Source organism: Lissotriton vulgaris, unplaced genomic scaffold (assembly GCF_964263255.1).
Source record: "Lissotriton vulgaris unplaced genomic scaffold, aLisVul1.2 SCAFFOLD_482, whole genome shotgun sequence".
NCBI classification, from domain to species: domain Eukaryota; kingdom Metazoa; phylum Chordata; class Amphibia; order Caudata; family Salamandridae; genus Lissotriton; species Lissotriton vulgaris.
Window position 1 is genome coordinate 178115 of NW_028251556.1, and position 17196 is coordinate 195310.

Genomic DNA, 17196 nt, shown 5'->3' on the forward strand with positions numbered 1-17196 from the left:
GTAACATTGATGGGAGCTCCTCCACTCTGAAAACTCTTCCAGCGCCACTAAAGGGGAGTCTGGGAGGAGCGTCTACACCTTCCCCAGACCTAGATTTACCAGATTGTCAGAATGAAAATCCAGGATAGGTACAGACATAGAAATGGGACTAAATGTCCCTTTAGGTCTCAGGGCTTCTTATATACAGATTATATATATATATATATATATATATATATATATATATATATATATATACATTTTTTTAAAGAACGCAAATATAAATTTGTGTTCTTTTAAAAAAAAATTATTTCACATTACCTCCCGCTCTGCGAAGAGCTCCAGGGTTTGGCTGCTGGTGGGCCTGGCAGTGACTATGGCCCCTGCAGCCCTGATTCACACCTCATTAAATCCTGCTGTGCTGCCTAAATGAAGCGAAGCAGCAAAGCAGGAGAGTTTAAAGAAGTGAAATGTTTAAACCAGTGAACTTCTGTCCCCGTTTCTAGGAGGGCCAGTCGAATTGTGAGCTTGCATAACAATGTGATTAACATGCAGGTTTACCAGATCCTCCCTTAAAAACCGGGACATTCCTTTAATAATCCAGGTACTACCTAAAAACCTGGAAATTTCTTCAATTTGAAGAAAAGTGTTGGGACACTTCTCCAAAAACCGGGTCTGTCCCGGTATATCCGGGATGTCTGGTCACCCTACCCAGACCCAGGGCGTTAAGTGGGATGAAAAAACTGTGGGGTCTCTCAAAGGGGCGCGGCCAGTGTAATTAAAGGCATGGCTTAAAAACATGTAAACTAAAAATCTGTGCTTAGCATAGTGTGCCGCCCAACTGGTATTTCGTTGTTTCTATCATTGCATCCAGATATATGATACAACAAGTAACATCAAACCTACAACAAGTCAAGACTATTGGCTTTGTCAATGGTTGTTAGTTGCATAAGATAAATAAGCAGCAACGATGGTTTGTATATAGTATTGAAGAAGCTTCCACTTAAAGCCCTGGTGACTCCAGGACAATGTTGCTGCTCTGTAGTTTTAAAAAGAGAAGGGAACTCTAGAGAGAAAATGACTCTTTAAAGAACTTCCCTTCCCCTACAAGGCTCGCCTGAATGGCGTCTTGCCGTAACTTCTGCACTAGTGTGAAGTAAGCAGTGTGAACAGCGCACATCCTTGAGGAAAGGCGGGGTCGACATCGGCCCGCCGCAGTTATGGCGGGGTGCACCGCCCCCACCCGCTACCGGCCCCGGGTCCCCTGGTGACCCGGAAGTGATTGAGTCACTTCCGGGTCACGAAGGGAACAAAGGCCAGGCCGGTTAGATCCGGCCTTGCCGATGAGGGGTTAAAAGGCCCTGGAGCGCGAGAGTCTGGCTCTTTGACCCCTGCGCACCACGGCCTGCCCTTCCAGCCTCTAGGAGGCTGAAATTCTTTTCAATTTTGTTCCCTTGCAGCTTTTCAGGAAACCACTGGACGCAAGGTGGCATTACAGGAAGAACGGGACGATCGTCGGCTGTGTTCAGGGGGGTCAGATAGTCGGTCAACTACGCTGGCCTGTGGCAGTAAGGTCATGATTGGTGAGCAGTTAATTTAAGGTCCTTAGGGGGCGGCGCCATTCTCGAATGGGGTCGCCCCAAAATGGAGGGACAAGTGGTCTCTCATAGAACTCCAGAGGCAGTTACAGCCTGTTGGCTACATGGGTGCGGGGGAGGGGAGAGTCTTTCTCTAGGCTGGTTGGCCACCCCGCATGTGCACAATGACGCCAGTAAACGGCGCAGAGATGGAAGGGCCCCCTTTAATGGAGTTAATAGAGCATACAAGGGTAACCGGGGGGGGGGGCTAGAAGTACCCTCACGGTAAGCGGGCCATCTGCGCATGCGCACTTCGAAGGAAGAGCGTGGTTAATAGGGCGTACAGGGGTAACCGGGGAGGGGGTGTACCCCCACGGTAAACCGGCCCTCTGCGCATGCGCACTCCGACCGGAGGGCGTGGTTTGAGTGATAGGGATCTGACACCAGTTAGTGACCTTGCCGTAGGCCCAAATAGGATACGCAGAAAACAAATATTGTATAATGTGACTGTTACATTAGATTAAGATAGGAAATACCTTGTACTAGAAGGAGGTTAGCCATCTGATATCTGTATATATCAATTGTAATAGAATGTCATGGAACGTTTTCTGCGTAATTGTGTAAATGTTGTTTATTTCAATTTTTTTATTTATTTCTATGTTTAATAAATACGGCCGGGGGGTTGTAAGACCGCCCCCCGCCTCCAAAGAAATCCCTCTCATGTCTTGTTTAATAATGTTAGTTAACGGTGGTGGTCCTCCAGCAGTCACTGGCCATATGCCTGCTGTCACCGTAGTCCGGAAAAAGCGGCCTGCCTGAGCCAGGTCACAAAACAGAGCCCGACAGGAACCTGTTTCAAGGTTCCCTTTAAAAACCTGCCGGTGCTTAACACCGGGGAGACCCGGTCCACATAAAGCTCTGGGCAGATCTACTGTATAAGCACGGCTTTCCTGGGCAGCTTCTCGAATGGGAGTACCTTGAAGCCTAGTTCCACCCCTGACCCAGCTCTGTAGCACACATACCTTGTACTCCTGGGCAGCTTCTCGAATGGGGAGCACCGTGTGGGGCTTGTGATCACGTGACATGCTGCAGACCAGACAGATGGGCTCCTGGTCATCTTCACAGAACAGTTTCAGTTTCTCTTCGTGTTCTCGGCACAGATTCGCCTCCTGGGGGGTCGGACTCGGTACCTGAAGCGGTTTAAGGATTTCCACCATGTTCGCCAGTTGCCTGTTGGGCCGGAGGATTTTACTTTGAGATATTTCCCTGCACTGAGGGCAGGGGAAGTCTGCCTGCAGCCCCTCCCAGCACCGAGTGATACAGGACTGACAGAAGGCATGTCCACACTCCAAAGACACGGGGTCTGTGAAATATTCCAGACAGATGGAGCAGGTGGCCTCCTCCTTCAGGCTCCGGAGCTGGTTTTCTGCAGCCATGTTCCTTCTCTACCGGTCCGAGAGGAAGTGGTGAAATTAAGTTTCGTTTCTCCCAATGTGTGAAGTGGGAGTGTCTGCCCCACACTCCCCCTCCTTCCGTACACGCCCTCCCACCTTCACTGGCTGCTGCACCTGCACAGAACTGCCCTGAGAGTGTCTCAGCAGAGAAGGGACTATGCGGCCCCCGGGGGAATGCAGGTCGACAGACTAGTCTTCCCACGGGGTATTCGCGCGAGGACACGGCGGGCGGATGTGAGGTAGGGGGTTTAGGTCAGGGGTGGGAGGGGTTAGATAGGAGGTTATTTAAGGGGGACAGGAAAGGAACGACTTCCTTTCCTGTCCCCGGTGCCTCAGGGGAAAGTTAGGTTTTTGCTAGGCGGAGTGTGAATCAGTTAGGCGGTGAGTGATTTAGAGTCGGGTTCGTTCCCCTGGTGTCCCAGGGTGACGTGTAGGCCAGTTTTCACGGCGCAATTAGGCGGGGTGTGATTTAGCTTCTTTTAATTAATTTCGGAGCGGGAGCTCCGGGCGGCAATCGGAGGGTGCCGAACGTCACGCATCTCGCGGACGTTTAGGTCGGGTGACGATCCTCACGCATCTCGCGGAGGGTGTTTTTTGGCCCGTTTTTTCACAATGGCTGTTCCTGATGCAGAGGCAGTTAGGGCTGCTTTGTTAGTTCTTGGCAGGGCTGGGAGGGCTGATCTCCTCCAGCCAGGGGTGCTGGACCAGGCTTGGGTGGGCATGACCCGCACGCCCAGGGCTGCGTCGGCGGGGGTGGCAGCTGTGGTAGCTGCCTGCAAGGATGAGCCTGCTGGGTCGAGGGATGGAGGGAACAAGAGGGGGAAGGCCAGAAAGGTTCAGGAGCTTCCGAAGGCGGGAGGGGGCAGTCTGGCTCTCCCGGTTGAGGCTGGGGCTACGGGGGAATTGGTCCAGGAAGGGTTTGGGGAGGCGGGGGGCCCCGAGCTGGGGGCGGTTGAGCAAGGGCAGGTGTCTGGGTACGGGGGGAGCGGTGCTGGCAGTGGGGGGGAGGACCCTGAGGAGTGGGAGGTGGCGGCTGGGGGCGATTTTGCCCTCTTGCTGTCGGGCGAGGAGTCTGGGGGGGAGGCTAGTTTCTCGGCTGAGGAGCAGCCGGTCGACCTGTCCAGGGGGCGTAAGGGAGGGGGAAAGTCCCAGGGTTCGAAGGGCAAGGGCCCCGCCAAGGTACAGCAGCGGGGTGGGGCAGGACACGGGGCGGGTGGGGCTGTGGCCCCCGGGCCCGGGAGCGGGAAGGGAGGGCCGGGGCAGACTCCCATGTTTGAGCGTTGGACCCGGATGACAGAAGAGGAGAGGGCGAGGGACCAGCGGCGGGTCATTGAGGAGTATGAAAGGGAGTGGCAGCGCCTGTGCGACGCCCGGGAGGGGAAGATGGGTGGGGTGCCCGTGGGCAATGGGGCCCAGGCATCAGGGCGAGGCGGGGTGTCGGCCGTTGGCCGTGGTAGGGGGGCTCCTGGGGCACGCGGCCAGTGGGTGTGGGTGGAGTCTGCAGGGACTGCCTTGACGGATCAGAGACCTGGTGGCACCGGGGCCTCCTCGAGCGCATACGGCTCGGGGGGGGGGGGGTCAAGCCAGCAGGGTTGGCTGGCAGAGGCCGGGGTGGGCCGGCGGGGCGCAAAACGGCCTCCAAACGCCGGGACGAAGATGCAGGGGGGTCCGCGGCGGCCTGCCCTCCACCGAGGGAGCGGGCACCGACCTTGTTGGAGTGTGAATTTACGCCTGGTATGAAAGGGAAGGGTGCTAAACGAGTCGTGACTGAGGTTGTGCCGCTGGATGTCCAGGATGAATGGTTGGATTACGAGGAGGATGAGGATGAGTTGGAAGAGGGTGAGTTGCGTGAGCCTGAGCGAGTGTGCAGGGCTAAAGGGGCAGCTACCAAGGTTGGTGCTTCTCAGGAGGCACGAGATGGCGCCGGTCGGGCCACCAGCGGGATGTCGAGGCCGGCGGACGCACGGCGACAGGAGCGTGGGGCTCCTGCAACTTTGTCAGGTGAGGGCTCTTGGTGGGACGCCTGGCTGGATGGGGGGAGCGGGGGGAGGAAGAAGCCCTGCCGGTCGGTGGGGGTGGGGGATGGGTCTGTGCGGGCTGGAGCCCTAGGTGATGGGGAGCCGGTGGAGGCTGTTGGGGGCAAGCAGGTCGCGACGGCCGGTGCGCAGACAGACAAGGTGGAAGATCTGGAGGGTGTGACCGGGGTGGAGAAACTGAGGAAGAAGTTGCCATACATGGGGCTGGGTGTGCCTCTGGGGTCTCATTTGTCGGAGAAGACGAGGGCAAGGATTTGGAAACATGAGTATGTGGATGTGTTCAAGCTTTTGCACAGGGAGGTCCAGGCGAAGGAAGGGTCTAAGGAGGAGGAATGGGAACTGACTAGGCGGCCGAGGGTTCCGGTTACTATGGAGAATTGGACTTCTGCCTTTCTGATTTATGCAAGTATCTATTGCGAGAAGCATGGGGATCGGGCTATCGCTTTGTTTAAATACATGGACGTGATAAGGAAGGCACAGATGCACTTCGGGGGTTTCGCTTGGTTGAGCTATGACGAGGAGTTCAGGGCTCGGGTCAGTGTTAACCCGGATAAGCCATGGGGGGATGTGGATCAGGAGCTGTGGCTCCAGTGGATGTCCTCGACGCAGGCGGCGGCGTCTACCCATACGGCCAGCGGTCTCCCGGTCACGTATCGGTCTTTTCAGCAGCGTCCCGCCCAATCTGGGGCGGGTAGCCAGGGTGCCACAGGTGGTCATGGGGCCCAGCCCGTGTGGTCCGGGTCAGCGGGTCAGCAATACAAGCCGGTCGCTTCGGGAGCACGCTGGGGGTTTAACAGAGGTTTCTGCAATCGCCCCTCCTGTAAGTTCAAGCATGAGTGTTCTAAGTGTGGGGGACGCCACCCGGTCACGCAGTGCCTCACCCTGGCTTCGCCGTCAGAACAGTGGAAATTTGCCAAGGGTAGGGGGCAGCCTGGGCCGAAGGGCCCGTACTCCGGTTAATGTGGAGGCCATGGGTCCATGGCTCTCCCGGTACCCTGATAAGGAGGCGGCATTGCGACTGTACTGGGGGTTTGTGGAAGGATTTCGGATTGGCTATCAGGGGCCCAGGGAGAGGCGGTGGGCTGAGAACTTGCGGTCAGCTAAGGAGTTGCCGGGGGTGGTGGCGTGTAAATTGGAGAAGGAGGTGTCGGAGGGCAGGATTGCGGGTCCTTTCTCGGAGTGGCCCTTGGCGGATCTCATCGTGTCACCGTTGGGGGTGGTGCCCAAGAAGGAGCAGGGGGAGTACCGGTTGATCCATCATTTGTCCTGGCCGGAAGGCGGGTCGGTGAATGATTTCATTGCTGAGGAGGACTCGAAGGTGTTGTATGCTTCGGTGGATGATGCCATTGGGTTGGTGCGGTTGTGTGGGAGGGGGGCGGAGATGGCCAAGTGTGACATCAAGTCGGCCTTTCGGCTTCTTCCCATTCATCCGGCGGATTTCTCTCTCCTGGGTATGCAGTTTGATGGGGCCATTTTTGTGGACATGGTGCTGCCAATGGGTTGTGCGATTTCCTGCGCGCTCTTCGAGACTTTCAGCTCTTTTTTGCAGTGGGCCTTTGTGGACCGCAGTGGGCACCGGCTGGTGTCTCACTATCTGGATGATTTTCTGTTTGTGGGTTCTGGACGCTCGGGTGATTGTGGTCAGGCACTGAGGCAGTTTCAGTTGTTGGCTGAGGATTTTGGGGTGCCTTTGGCGCCGGAGAAGACTGCGGGGCCCAGTTGTTGTCTGACGTTCCTCGGAATTGAATTGGATTCGGTGGCTTGGCGGGCGCGCTTGCCGGCGGTGAAGGTGGTTGAGATGCAGGAGGCTTTGAGGAGTGCGATTGCGGTGCAGAAGCTGGATTTGAGATCTGTGCAGCGCTTGCTGGGCTTGTTGAACTTTGCCTGTAGAGTGGTGAGGGCGGGGAGGACTTTCTGTAGGCGACTCGGCATGGCCATGTCGGGCGTGGCCCTCCCACATCACAGGGTCAGGATCACGCTGGGGGTCCGGTCGGACTTGCGGGTGTGGCTGGTCTTTCTCGAGGATTTCAATGGTGTGTCGCTGGATTTCGCGCGTGACAAGATGGTGTGGCAGGTTCAGCTCTACTCGGATGCAGCAGGGGCGGCTGGTTTTGGAATTTTCTGGGACGGTCGCTGGTGCGCAGAAAGATGGCCGGATCATTGGCTACGGCAGGGCAGGAGCATTGCTTTCCTGGAGTTCTTTCCCTTGTTGGTGGCGTTGCTGGTGTGGGGCCCGGAATTCAGGAACAGGTCTGTGTTGTTTCACGTGGACAATATGACGGTGGTGGACTTGGTCAACAACCAGAAAGCGAGAGATGTGAGGGTGCTGCGCTTGCTGCGAAGTTTCATGCTGCTATGTCTGCGTTACAATGTGCTGTTTCGCGCGCAACATGTGCCTGGCGCGAGTAACGAAATTGCTGATGCGTTATCTCGTTCGCAGTGGCTGCGCTTCAGAGAGTTGGCGCCGGGAGCGGAGGCTTGCAAGACCAAGGTGCCGGAGGGTATCTGGGCGTGGGGGGAGTGAGAGTGGTGGGGTTGGTGGAACGGTCGCTGGCGGTGTCTACCAGGCGGGCGTACAGGTTGGCTTGGAATGAGTTTGGCGAGTCTGTGGGTCTGGGAGCTGGGGTGTTGGGTTTGCCGAGAGACGAGGGCGAGAGGCGGGTTGTGCGCTTTGTGCTGGACTGCATGGATAAAGGGCTATCACAGACAACGATTGCTGGCAAGTTGGCGGGTGTGTCTTTTTACTGCTTGTTGTACTTGGGGTTTGATCCGGCTAGTTCGGATTTACTGAGCAGAATGTTGAAGGGTTGGGGGCGGGTGCGGGCTGAGTTGGGGGGCGGGGAGTTGCCCAGGGAGGCGGTCACGTTTGACCTTTTGAAGTTGATTTTGCAGGAATTGGTTTTTTGTTGCTATGATGAAAGGGAATTGGCGCTGTTTCGCCTATGCATGATCTGGATGTTTTTTGGAGCATTTCGGGTGTCTGAGCTGCTTGGGGCGCGGGGGGCTCCGGGTAGGCGGTTTGATGATGTGCGGGTGGACGGGCTTCGTCTGGGCATTTGGTTGGGGCGGTCCAAGACTGACCAGCTGGGTCGGGGTAGATGGGTGTGGTTGTCGGTGAGTGGGTGTGCGGGTGTGTGTCCGGTGAGGGAGTGGCTGTGTTTTCAGCAGAAAGTGCAGCGGACAGGGGGGGAGATTTTTGTGCATATGTCACAGAAGCGTTTGACGTCGAGTCAGTTGTTGGCTGTGCTGCGAATGGCTTTGCGGAAGCTGGGTAGGGACCCGGCCCGTTTTGGCACGCATTCCTTTCGAATCGGGGCGGCTACTGCGGCGGCGGGTTTGGGTTGGTCATGGGAGGAGATCAGGAGGATTGGCCGCTGGAGGTCGCGGTGCTGCGAACGCTACGTGCGTAAGTAGGGGAGGGAGCGCTACGCTTGGACGGCGACGCTGCTTGGCGTAGTTTCTTGTCTGCCTTGGTATTAATACCTTTTTCTTCGTAGGTTGCGTTCGGGGGCCAGGGGCCAAGACGGTCACTTGGATCGTGGGACACTCGTTTGTTCATTGGGCTTCGAGGTATGCTGCCAGGCAGGTGTACGGTCGTAGCCTGGGCCTGAGGAGCAGCCATCATGAAGTGCATTGGTGGGGTAAGAGCGGGATGAGATGGGGTGAACTGTTACCATGGCTGACAAAGAAAGTGTCGCAGCTGGGCTGCCCGGATTTGATCATCATCCACCTGGGGGAAAATGATTTGGTGAGACAATCGGGGGTGTCATTGACCTATTTGATGCAGAGGGACTTGGAGGTTATGAAGAACAATCTGGCTGGCGCCTGCATTGTGTGGACTGCTTTTGTGCCAAGAAGGATTTGGAGGGGTGCACTTAAGCCTGCGGCTGTGGAAAGGGCCCGCAGGAAACTGAATAGGGCCATGAGCCTTTTTTGCGCAGATCGAGGGATTAAAGTGCTGGCTCATGACGGGCTCCAGCTGGAACAACCTCTTCTTTTCAGGGACGACGGCGTGCACCTTTCTCACATGGGAAATGCATTCTACCTTATGGAGCTGCGGGACTTGATTAGTTGTCTGTGGAACGAGTCCATCTGGTGTGGGAGAGTTTGAGTTCGAAAGGTGCACGCTTGGTGGGGCAGGTAACCGCCCTCCGGGGGTTCCCTGGGTGGCGGGAACCGGGAGGGGTGGGGAGTCCATGACGGGCAGAATCACCCTTACAGGGAGGGGGTTACAGGCGCAGGATGGGAGAGAGTGGTAGACGGGAGTGCGATGGACAGAAATGACCGAGGAGTCGGGAAGTGGAAAGGGGGAAGTGAATGGGATGCAAAGAGGTTGTGGTGTGATTTGGGAATGGATGGGGGAGCACGTGAGTGAATGACGGTTGAAAGGCAGAATGTTGGGGGGATTGTTAAAGTTGATAAGTTGATAATGTTATGTTTTGATAATCTGTCATGCCTGTCCTAATAAATGGCCTTTTACGCAAAACTGATGCGTGGAGTGGTTCATTGCGCGATGCGGCCCCCGGGGGAATGCAGGTCGACAGACTAGTCTTCCCCCGGGGTATTCGCGCGAGGACACGGCGGGCGGATGTGAGGTAGGGGGTTTAGGTCAGGGGTGGGAGGGGTTAGATAGGAGGTTATTTAAGGGGGACAGGAAAGGAACGACTTCCTTTCCTGTCCCCGGTGCCTCAGGGGAAAGTTAGGTTTTTCCACCCGCCCACCCTACAAGGAGAAGGGTTTTTGGGTGCGGTGTTTTTTCTGGTTGCCGTGTTGGGCAACGTGCCAGTTTAGGGCAGGATGGCAAGGGGGAGACGTTCCGGGAACCGGGAGGGGTGGGGAGTCCATGACGGGCAGAATCACCCTTACAGGGAGGGGGTTACAGGCGCAGGATGGGAGAGAGTGGTAGACGGGAGTGCGATGGACAGAAATGACCGAGGAGTCGGGAAGTGGAAAGGGGGAAGTGAATGGGATGCAAAGAGGTTGTGGTGTGATTTGGGAATGGATGGGGGAGCACGTGAGTGAATGACGGTTGAAAGGCAGAATGTTGGGGGGATTGTTAAAGTTGATAAGTTGATAATGTTATGTTTTGATAATCTGTCATGCCTGTCCTAATAAATGGCCTTTTACGCAAAACTGATGCGTGGAGTGGTTCATTGCGCGATCTGTGGATGAGCTGTGATCGCGTGCAGCGGAGCTGAAGTGTTTGCTTCTAACCTGGGCCTATGTGCACTTGTGCAGCAGAGCAAGGAGTGTCTGTGGATGAGCTGTGATCGTGTCTTAATCCAACCTGGAAGTGACTGTGTGCACCAGAGCAAGGCGTGTCCGCAGCAGAACTGAGAGTATCAATGTATGACCTCAGCGTGTTTGCATGTGAGCTGGGAGCGCCAGTAGTTTACCTTAGAACATACGAATCTGTACTGGGGTGCATGCAAGTGTTTAAGCCAGGCCCTACAGCTCCTGCGGTGCGGTGCGGGGGAGGGGCAATCCTGTAGGAGCCTCCCAAACGCTCAAGGGGGAGGGGGGGCATTCAGCCCGAGTCTGACGAATGCCAGTCAGCTATCATACGGGAGGCTCGGTGCCGGTGGTCTCCTTACATATTGCAGGGGTGGAGGCGGCATCAGTTTGCGCTACGTCACTGGGTGTCTGCAGGCGACTCTAGAATTTCTGAGCTTGTACTGGGGGTGTCCAGCTCTGAGAGTATCGGGGTCTGTACTGTGAGTGTTAACGAGTACAACACATTTATGACAATACACCGCTCACCCAAGAGGGCATCTTGGCGCCAGGAACAAAACTAACTTAACAGAAGGCAGAGACATCGGTAGGTGGGAGCGAGTGCAGCAGAGCAAGGAGCGTCTGCCTGTGCGCCGGGAGTGTCTGAATAATTGTTTTGAGCGCCACCATCATGAGGCCTGCATCCGCCCTGATTACTTTATTTATTTTATTTATTTATTCATGCATTTTTATATAGCGCGGACTTTACCCGAAGGCGTCAGAGCGCTTCACAATAGGAACAGAAAATTACAAATGAACAAAATTACAACAGCAGACAATAAGTTACGTGAGGTAAAACCGTAAAAGTGACAATTGTGAGCAAACAAAATACATGAGGTAGCAAACAGTGCAATACAGGGGGAAAGAGTGACTAGTGTGCAGGTTACAAGAGAAAACAAAGTACAATTAGAGGTATAATACCGCTAGACACAGAGGCACAAGAACAAACGTTACGTAGGCAATGGTGGCACTTGTGCAAGTATCAACAGCAAACAAAATGTGAGAGGTAGCAAAACAGTGTGTTACAAGAGAAAAGTGACGTGTGCAAGTTACAAAAGGGTACCATATACAGGTACAAGGATAATACTGCAATAAATGGTAAACACTCAAACTACCAGAAAACACTGGTAAGGCACTTCCATAGTCATGGAGAATAGTTTTCAGTGATGGAAGGTCTTCCTTCAGATAATAGAGAGGACGTAAATTACTTTTGGAGGTGTCTTTGGAGGAGGAGAACTTTGAGGTCAGTTTTGAAGGCCTGGGAGGAGGTGGTGGGCCGGAGCTGAGGCGGAAGTGAGATCCATATTCTCACCGCGTTGCCTGAAAAGGATTGGGCCATCGTTCTTTCCTTCTTGAAAGTGGGAGGTTCAAGCAGTAGATTTTCCGCATTACGTAAAGGTCTAGAGCCTCAAGAGAGTTTCAGCTTGTTCGCCAGGTAGTGAGGAGAGGAGGAGTGCAAGGCTTTGTGGGTAATACAGGCAGTCTTGTAGATAGCTCTAGCCTCGATGGGAAGCCAGCGGAGGGTGGATAACATCGGTGTGGTGTGGTCGCTTCTTTTGGCCCCATAAATGAAACGAGCTGCTGAATGGAGAACAGATCTAAGGGGGGACAAGTGGGATTTGGGGAGGCCAGTAAGAAGAGAATTGCAGTAGTCCAGTCTGGAGAGGACCAGCGATTGCACCAGGGTTTTAAGGTCCGGCTCCGGGAAAAAGCGTTGAATTCCCCAAAGAAGGCGCAATTGGTATCAAGCAGACTTTGCAATGGAATTGATGTGGGAGATTAGATTGAGTTTTTTGTCGAGTATGACACCAAGAGATTTTGCCCTGTCGACAATGATGGGTTTATTGTTAAGTAGATTCATCTGATGTTATATTTATGGCGTCACATTTTACGGTCTTGGTTTAACTGTATATTGCGCTCTGTGAATAAATGGTAATAGTAATACTACGAGTCCCATAATGCAATCCACCAGTAGCTAAAAAGTCAGGGCAGGCTGAGGGGTTATGGGGTTACTTATCAGTTCTAAATTAGAGTAGAATGATGCCGGTGCTATCAGTAATGAATGCCTGCCTGTCTGTGAGTAGTGTCAGAGAGCTGTCAGTCATGTGAGCTTTTGACACAGTTATCAGGGCTATGTAGGGAATTAGGGGTTCCGCTGGCATCTTTAACTCCTGTGCCTCGCAGGGTGTGCCTACGCTAGTCTTGGCAATGGTAACCAGCCTCCACCCACTCACCAGCAGAGGATCTCATATGCAAGGCCGGTTCTACTGGGCGTGACTTCCGGTGGGGACGTCGTGTTTAAAGTATATTTTGGTTTTAAAAACACCGGCTGCGATCTTTGCCTCAAGACATTTTACGGCAGCTATAAAAATACCAAGATAACTCTGGTGAATAATGTTCTTCCTAGAGAGAGTTCGGAGGTTTGTGTAGTGGAAGTTTTGACTCACTGTAAGGTAGCACAGATGGTTAATATGCCTGCTGCGATCACACAGCGCATGTAATGTAAATAGGTCAGTGGGTTGCTGCATTTGTCGTAGAGATCCATTTGACGCTTGCAGTTTATAAGTTACAACCCTAACATAGAACAGTGAGCAATTAACTGTCATCAAAGATCTGCATGCAAACTGCAGGATAAAGCTTAGGGCGTTGTGATTTTTCCCCAGTCTATACTTATCCTAAAGTTGGGAAAAGGGTTCATTTGGGTAGAAATCAATTCTGATTATTAAAGTGAACCCCCACCCATCGTGTTACATTTTACATTCTTAGTTTGTGCTTCTCCAGAGGAAGCACTCCTAAACTATCCTCCCTACCAGTATGAATGACATGTGACTCCTACACCTTGTAGTCCTCTGTCTTATGTAACATTTCCTATAAATTGATTTACGCACCGATGATTGATTGTCTCTGTGTAGTGTGAGTGATGTAAAGTGCTTTGACACCCTACACTGGTATGAGTGGTCATGCCGCTATAAAACTAATTAAATGCATCTGAGAGAGAGCGGTTATGGAGACTTGAGGGGCCGCTGTTAAAGGGCGGTATTGAGGGAATCCATGGCGGAGACGGTCATTGGGGGGCGCCAACAAACATTGTCGCACTGGGCGCCACCAGCAGGAAAGCCGGACCTGCACATGTGCACCAAATAAATTAGCATGCCACTCTCACCACAGAGAGCATACTACTGTGCCCACTCCAGGGAAGACAACCCGAAGAAATATAAGAGCAGCACCTGCTCCTGTGGTTCATCAGCGGTGTTGGAGTCCTGCTGGACCTCCCACATGATTCCCTAATCATGGTGGCCACCAGTATCAATGCCACAGCCTACCAGCACTACTAAATAACAGGGAAAGCCAAAGAAGAAGCACAGACCGGATCGACCAAGCTGTCAACCTCTTGACTCCGACATCTAAGAGGGGGATTGAAGTGCCGGTGGCAAATAAGACAGTCACGAATGGCGAGACGTCGGTACCTCCTGAGGAAGCTGCTCGTGAGGCAAGTAAAGGAGGGGCATTTAGGCCTTTTAAAAACCAAGTGAGCTACGAAGGTGCTGATCTAGGACCGGGAGTCGATGTAGCCATTGAGAGTGGTTGGAGAGTGTGCAGAGTGCGATGGCAGAGACACCTCTGAAAACTCACAAGCTGCCTATTTGTGAACGTGAAGTCCGAAAAGCCCTAAGGAATCTGTGGCTGTTGATATTATGGGACGAACTGGGGTGTCCCAAAGGATGCCATTGCTATTATAGACCATTATAATCAATGGGGTAGCCCAACAAAAAGTCCTTGGACCTGGGTGTCGATTGCTACACAAAACAATGGTCCTGGACCAATCTCTCAAGAATAATAGCTTTATACATCACTAATCACTCGACTATTTTGAGCATCCAAAAGATCAACTCACGGTATCATCAATTCGATTACATTTACGGATATAAGATGTGCATCAGCCAATGGTTTCGAAAAGGCATGCATTTAATTTCTATAAAGCAATAAATTGGAAAACCAAAAGAGTCAGAAAAGGTTAAGGGTTGCTCCAAACGGAACGTGCATGAAGGGTGCTGAAGGGTAGGGAAATGAAAGGAAATTCAGAAGGGAAAGGAATTCCCAAAGAAAATCAAAGGGCATATATTTACAAAACTATATGTAGGACTGATAACAAATAAACAGTCTTCATAACCCGGCCAAACACAATGTAATATATGTATACTTTGTTCATATAATTCACAAAGGATCAAGAAATGTATCTCCTGTAGTTAGGAAGGGGACAAATGGCTATAATAGATGCATTTTCCGGTTGTGGGAAGGGCTGATAATTATGCAGTTCTAGGCTTCTTATGTGTGTGTTTATGAATGAGTGTTTTGCCTGCGGTGATACTAGGCGACAATGGCATTCAGTTTTCTTCTCACAAGGCGAAAGCGTACTTGGAGAGATTAGGAGCAAGGACCACATCCCTGTATAATCCTAGTGCTAATGGCGTGATTGAAAGATCTGAACCTGTGCTGATGGGTGCCATTCAGTTAGCTGTGAGGAGTAAAATGGACTGGGAAGCCCTAGTTTTCATGGCTGTATGGATGTGTATGACGACTGTCAAGGAGGCCACCGGGTAAACGCCATTGGAAATAACAAGAGGGAGAAGTCTAAGAACTAAGAATAATCCTGAGTGGATGTTTGAAGCGCAGTGTAACATTGGTGGATCGATGTGGTGAGAAACAGATTTAAGGTGGCGCATGGGAAATATAAGTGCTATGAACAGCACTAGGCCTGTTAGAATTAAGCCTGGTGAGTGGGTGAGTGTAAAGAAGCCTTGGAAGGTACACAAGGATGAGAGTCAGTTCTCTGAACCTATGGAAGTGAATAAGGTTATGCACAATTCAGGACAGTTAAGCAATGGGAGAGTATACAACCTCTCACACACAGCTATGCAGTGTGGAACTAACTGGAGGGTTGTGGAGCTCCGAAGAGTTGGGGAAATGGATAGCCGGAGTGTGTGCTTGGGGAGGATTTCTTTCCATGGTCTGTTCATCCTCATGGTTCTGGTCAAGAAGCGGGTTCCACCGTCATGCTGAATGAAGTCTTGGTATGCAGGTAGAGTAAGTTGGGTGTAGATATTGAAGTCGAATACTGATTCTAGTAAGTTTGGGAAACAAACACTGTTGTGTGTTGGTAGTGAGATAGACGTAGGGATCAAGGCTGATGGAACCTTTGCTGGCAGTAGAAGGAATAGAAGACCTCACAGGTGGCTGAACATGTTGATTGAAGCAGCCATGTCCAAGTTAAACTCCAAGGAGAAATGAGGCATTACCAGTTGAATTGAGTTCTCTGTTCCACACACTCCAGTGTGTATTGATTTCCGAGGGGCCATCAGGGTCCACGTGTAACCCCATGAAGACTCCTCTCTCCACCCACATAGTTAACAATACCACAAGTATCAATAAGAGGCAGAAGGGGATAAGGCCTCATGACGGGGGCACTTATAGTGAGGCCTTAGGTCTCAAGGAATTATCACTTCTTAAGTCTTACATTTAATACTTGAACATCTTTCCAAACAAGAACCTTCCGAAGGGTGGGACATTATGCCACTTAAGCTATACCTCCGAGGAACCAGTATGTTGTAAGATGCCTCCAGGCTACTTGTTTTGTGCATTTATTAAACTGCCACCCGTGAGGTATATAGTGCCAGACTGAGGAGCATCTCTTGGTGATGGCCGCATTGTTCCTACTGAACTTCCAAAAAAGTCTCAAAGGATGTCACACCAGTGATTCTGGCCTCAAGGCATCCAATCACTTCTGCCACAATGTATACAAAACATTTACAAAATTACCTGGAACACCAGCCCAGAGCCAAATCCTGTCCTGGCTCCAAATATGGGGCTGAAACACTCAAACACAGTTACAGCTTTGGGACAAAACTCACCCTGAGTATCAACCCCCAACCTGTACGAGCTTTGGCAAAGCCAAAAGGTCTGGCCTTTTTTTTTTCTTGAATTAATCTGCATTTACTAGCAATTTTAGTGTGTGTGTGTACGGTTGGATGAGAAAATAAATGAGAATGTATGGATGTGTGAGTTAGGGCATGTATGGAACAATTTGTTGGCTCATTCACGATCCTCATACACCCAGGCACTCATTGGAGTAATGCTCTAAGTACAGGAATACATTTGTGAGTGTAAATGAATGAATGATGAGTGTAAATGAATTAATGATGAGTACATACTCGTATTAGAGTACAGGGGTGAATGCACATTGAACTGAACAAGTTAGTACAGGAAGGAAAGACAGAACTTATGTCTGTGAAAGTGTGCAGCAGTTAATTAGTGAGTGAGCAAACAGATGTGGATGTGTGCATCAGTTAGTGAATGCTGCACTGGGTACAGTAGTGAATGCCTCAGTGTGCAGCAGGGAATGAGGGAATACTAGTGAATGCAACAAATATCCAGGACTAACGGTCACATGCAAATAGCTTTTTACTGGTCGCAAATGCGAATCGGGCCAGCATTTGTCACCAGTAAAAAGCCTTTTTCTATGTACGAAGGCCCATTTTGCAATTTGATAACCTATTACTGAATCGCAAAATGGGTTAGCGACTCGGTATTAGAGGTACACAGATAAGACTTTAAAGAGACAATTTGGATAGAGAAGATGGGAGCGACAGAAGTAGAGAGGTGTGATTGAGGGACTCCAAAGAAAGTTGAGGTGGAGAGGAAACGTTAAGTAGGGAGGCAGCTGAGGTAGAGAGAAGTAGTATGATACAGAGGGATAGAGAGGGTGAGGTGGACAAAGAGATGGATCAAGAGAAATAAGGTAGTAAGAGGTGTACAGGGAGGGAGAAAGAGAGAAGAGAGGTAAAGTGGGTGGACTGAAATAGAGAAAGGTGCAGAGAGTCA

The 17196-nt window shown here is 51.7% G+C and overlaps 1 protein-coding gene across 2 annotated transcripts in view; it reads right to left on the minus strand.

Annotated features, from left to right (window-relative positions):
• LOC147662846 (E3 ubiquitin-protein ligase TRIM39-like) overlaps positions 1-3044 on the minus strand; it is a 173078-nt gene extending 170034 nt beyond the window's left edge. The window contains exon 1 of one of the 2 annotated variants that reach the window (XM_086950859.1): positions 2579-3021. In XM_086950859.1, coding sequence (XP_086806985.1) covers positions 2579-2992 — 414 coding nt within the window. In that variant the 5' untranslated portion in view covers positions 2993-3021. Of the gene's footprint in view, positions 1-2578 lie in introns of both variants that reach the window. The other variant, XM_086950860.1, reaches the window with a different exon arrangement.
• Between the last annotated feature and the right edge of the window lie 14152 nt (positions 3045-17196).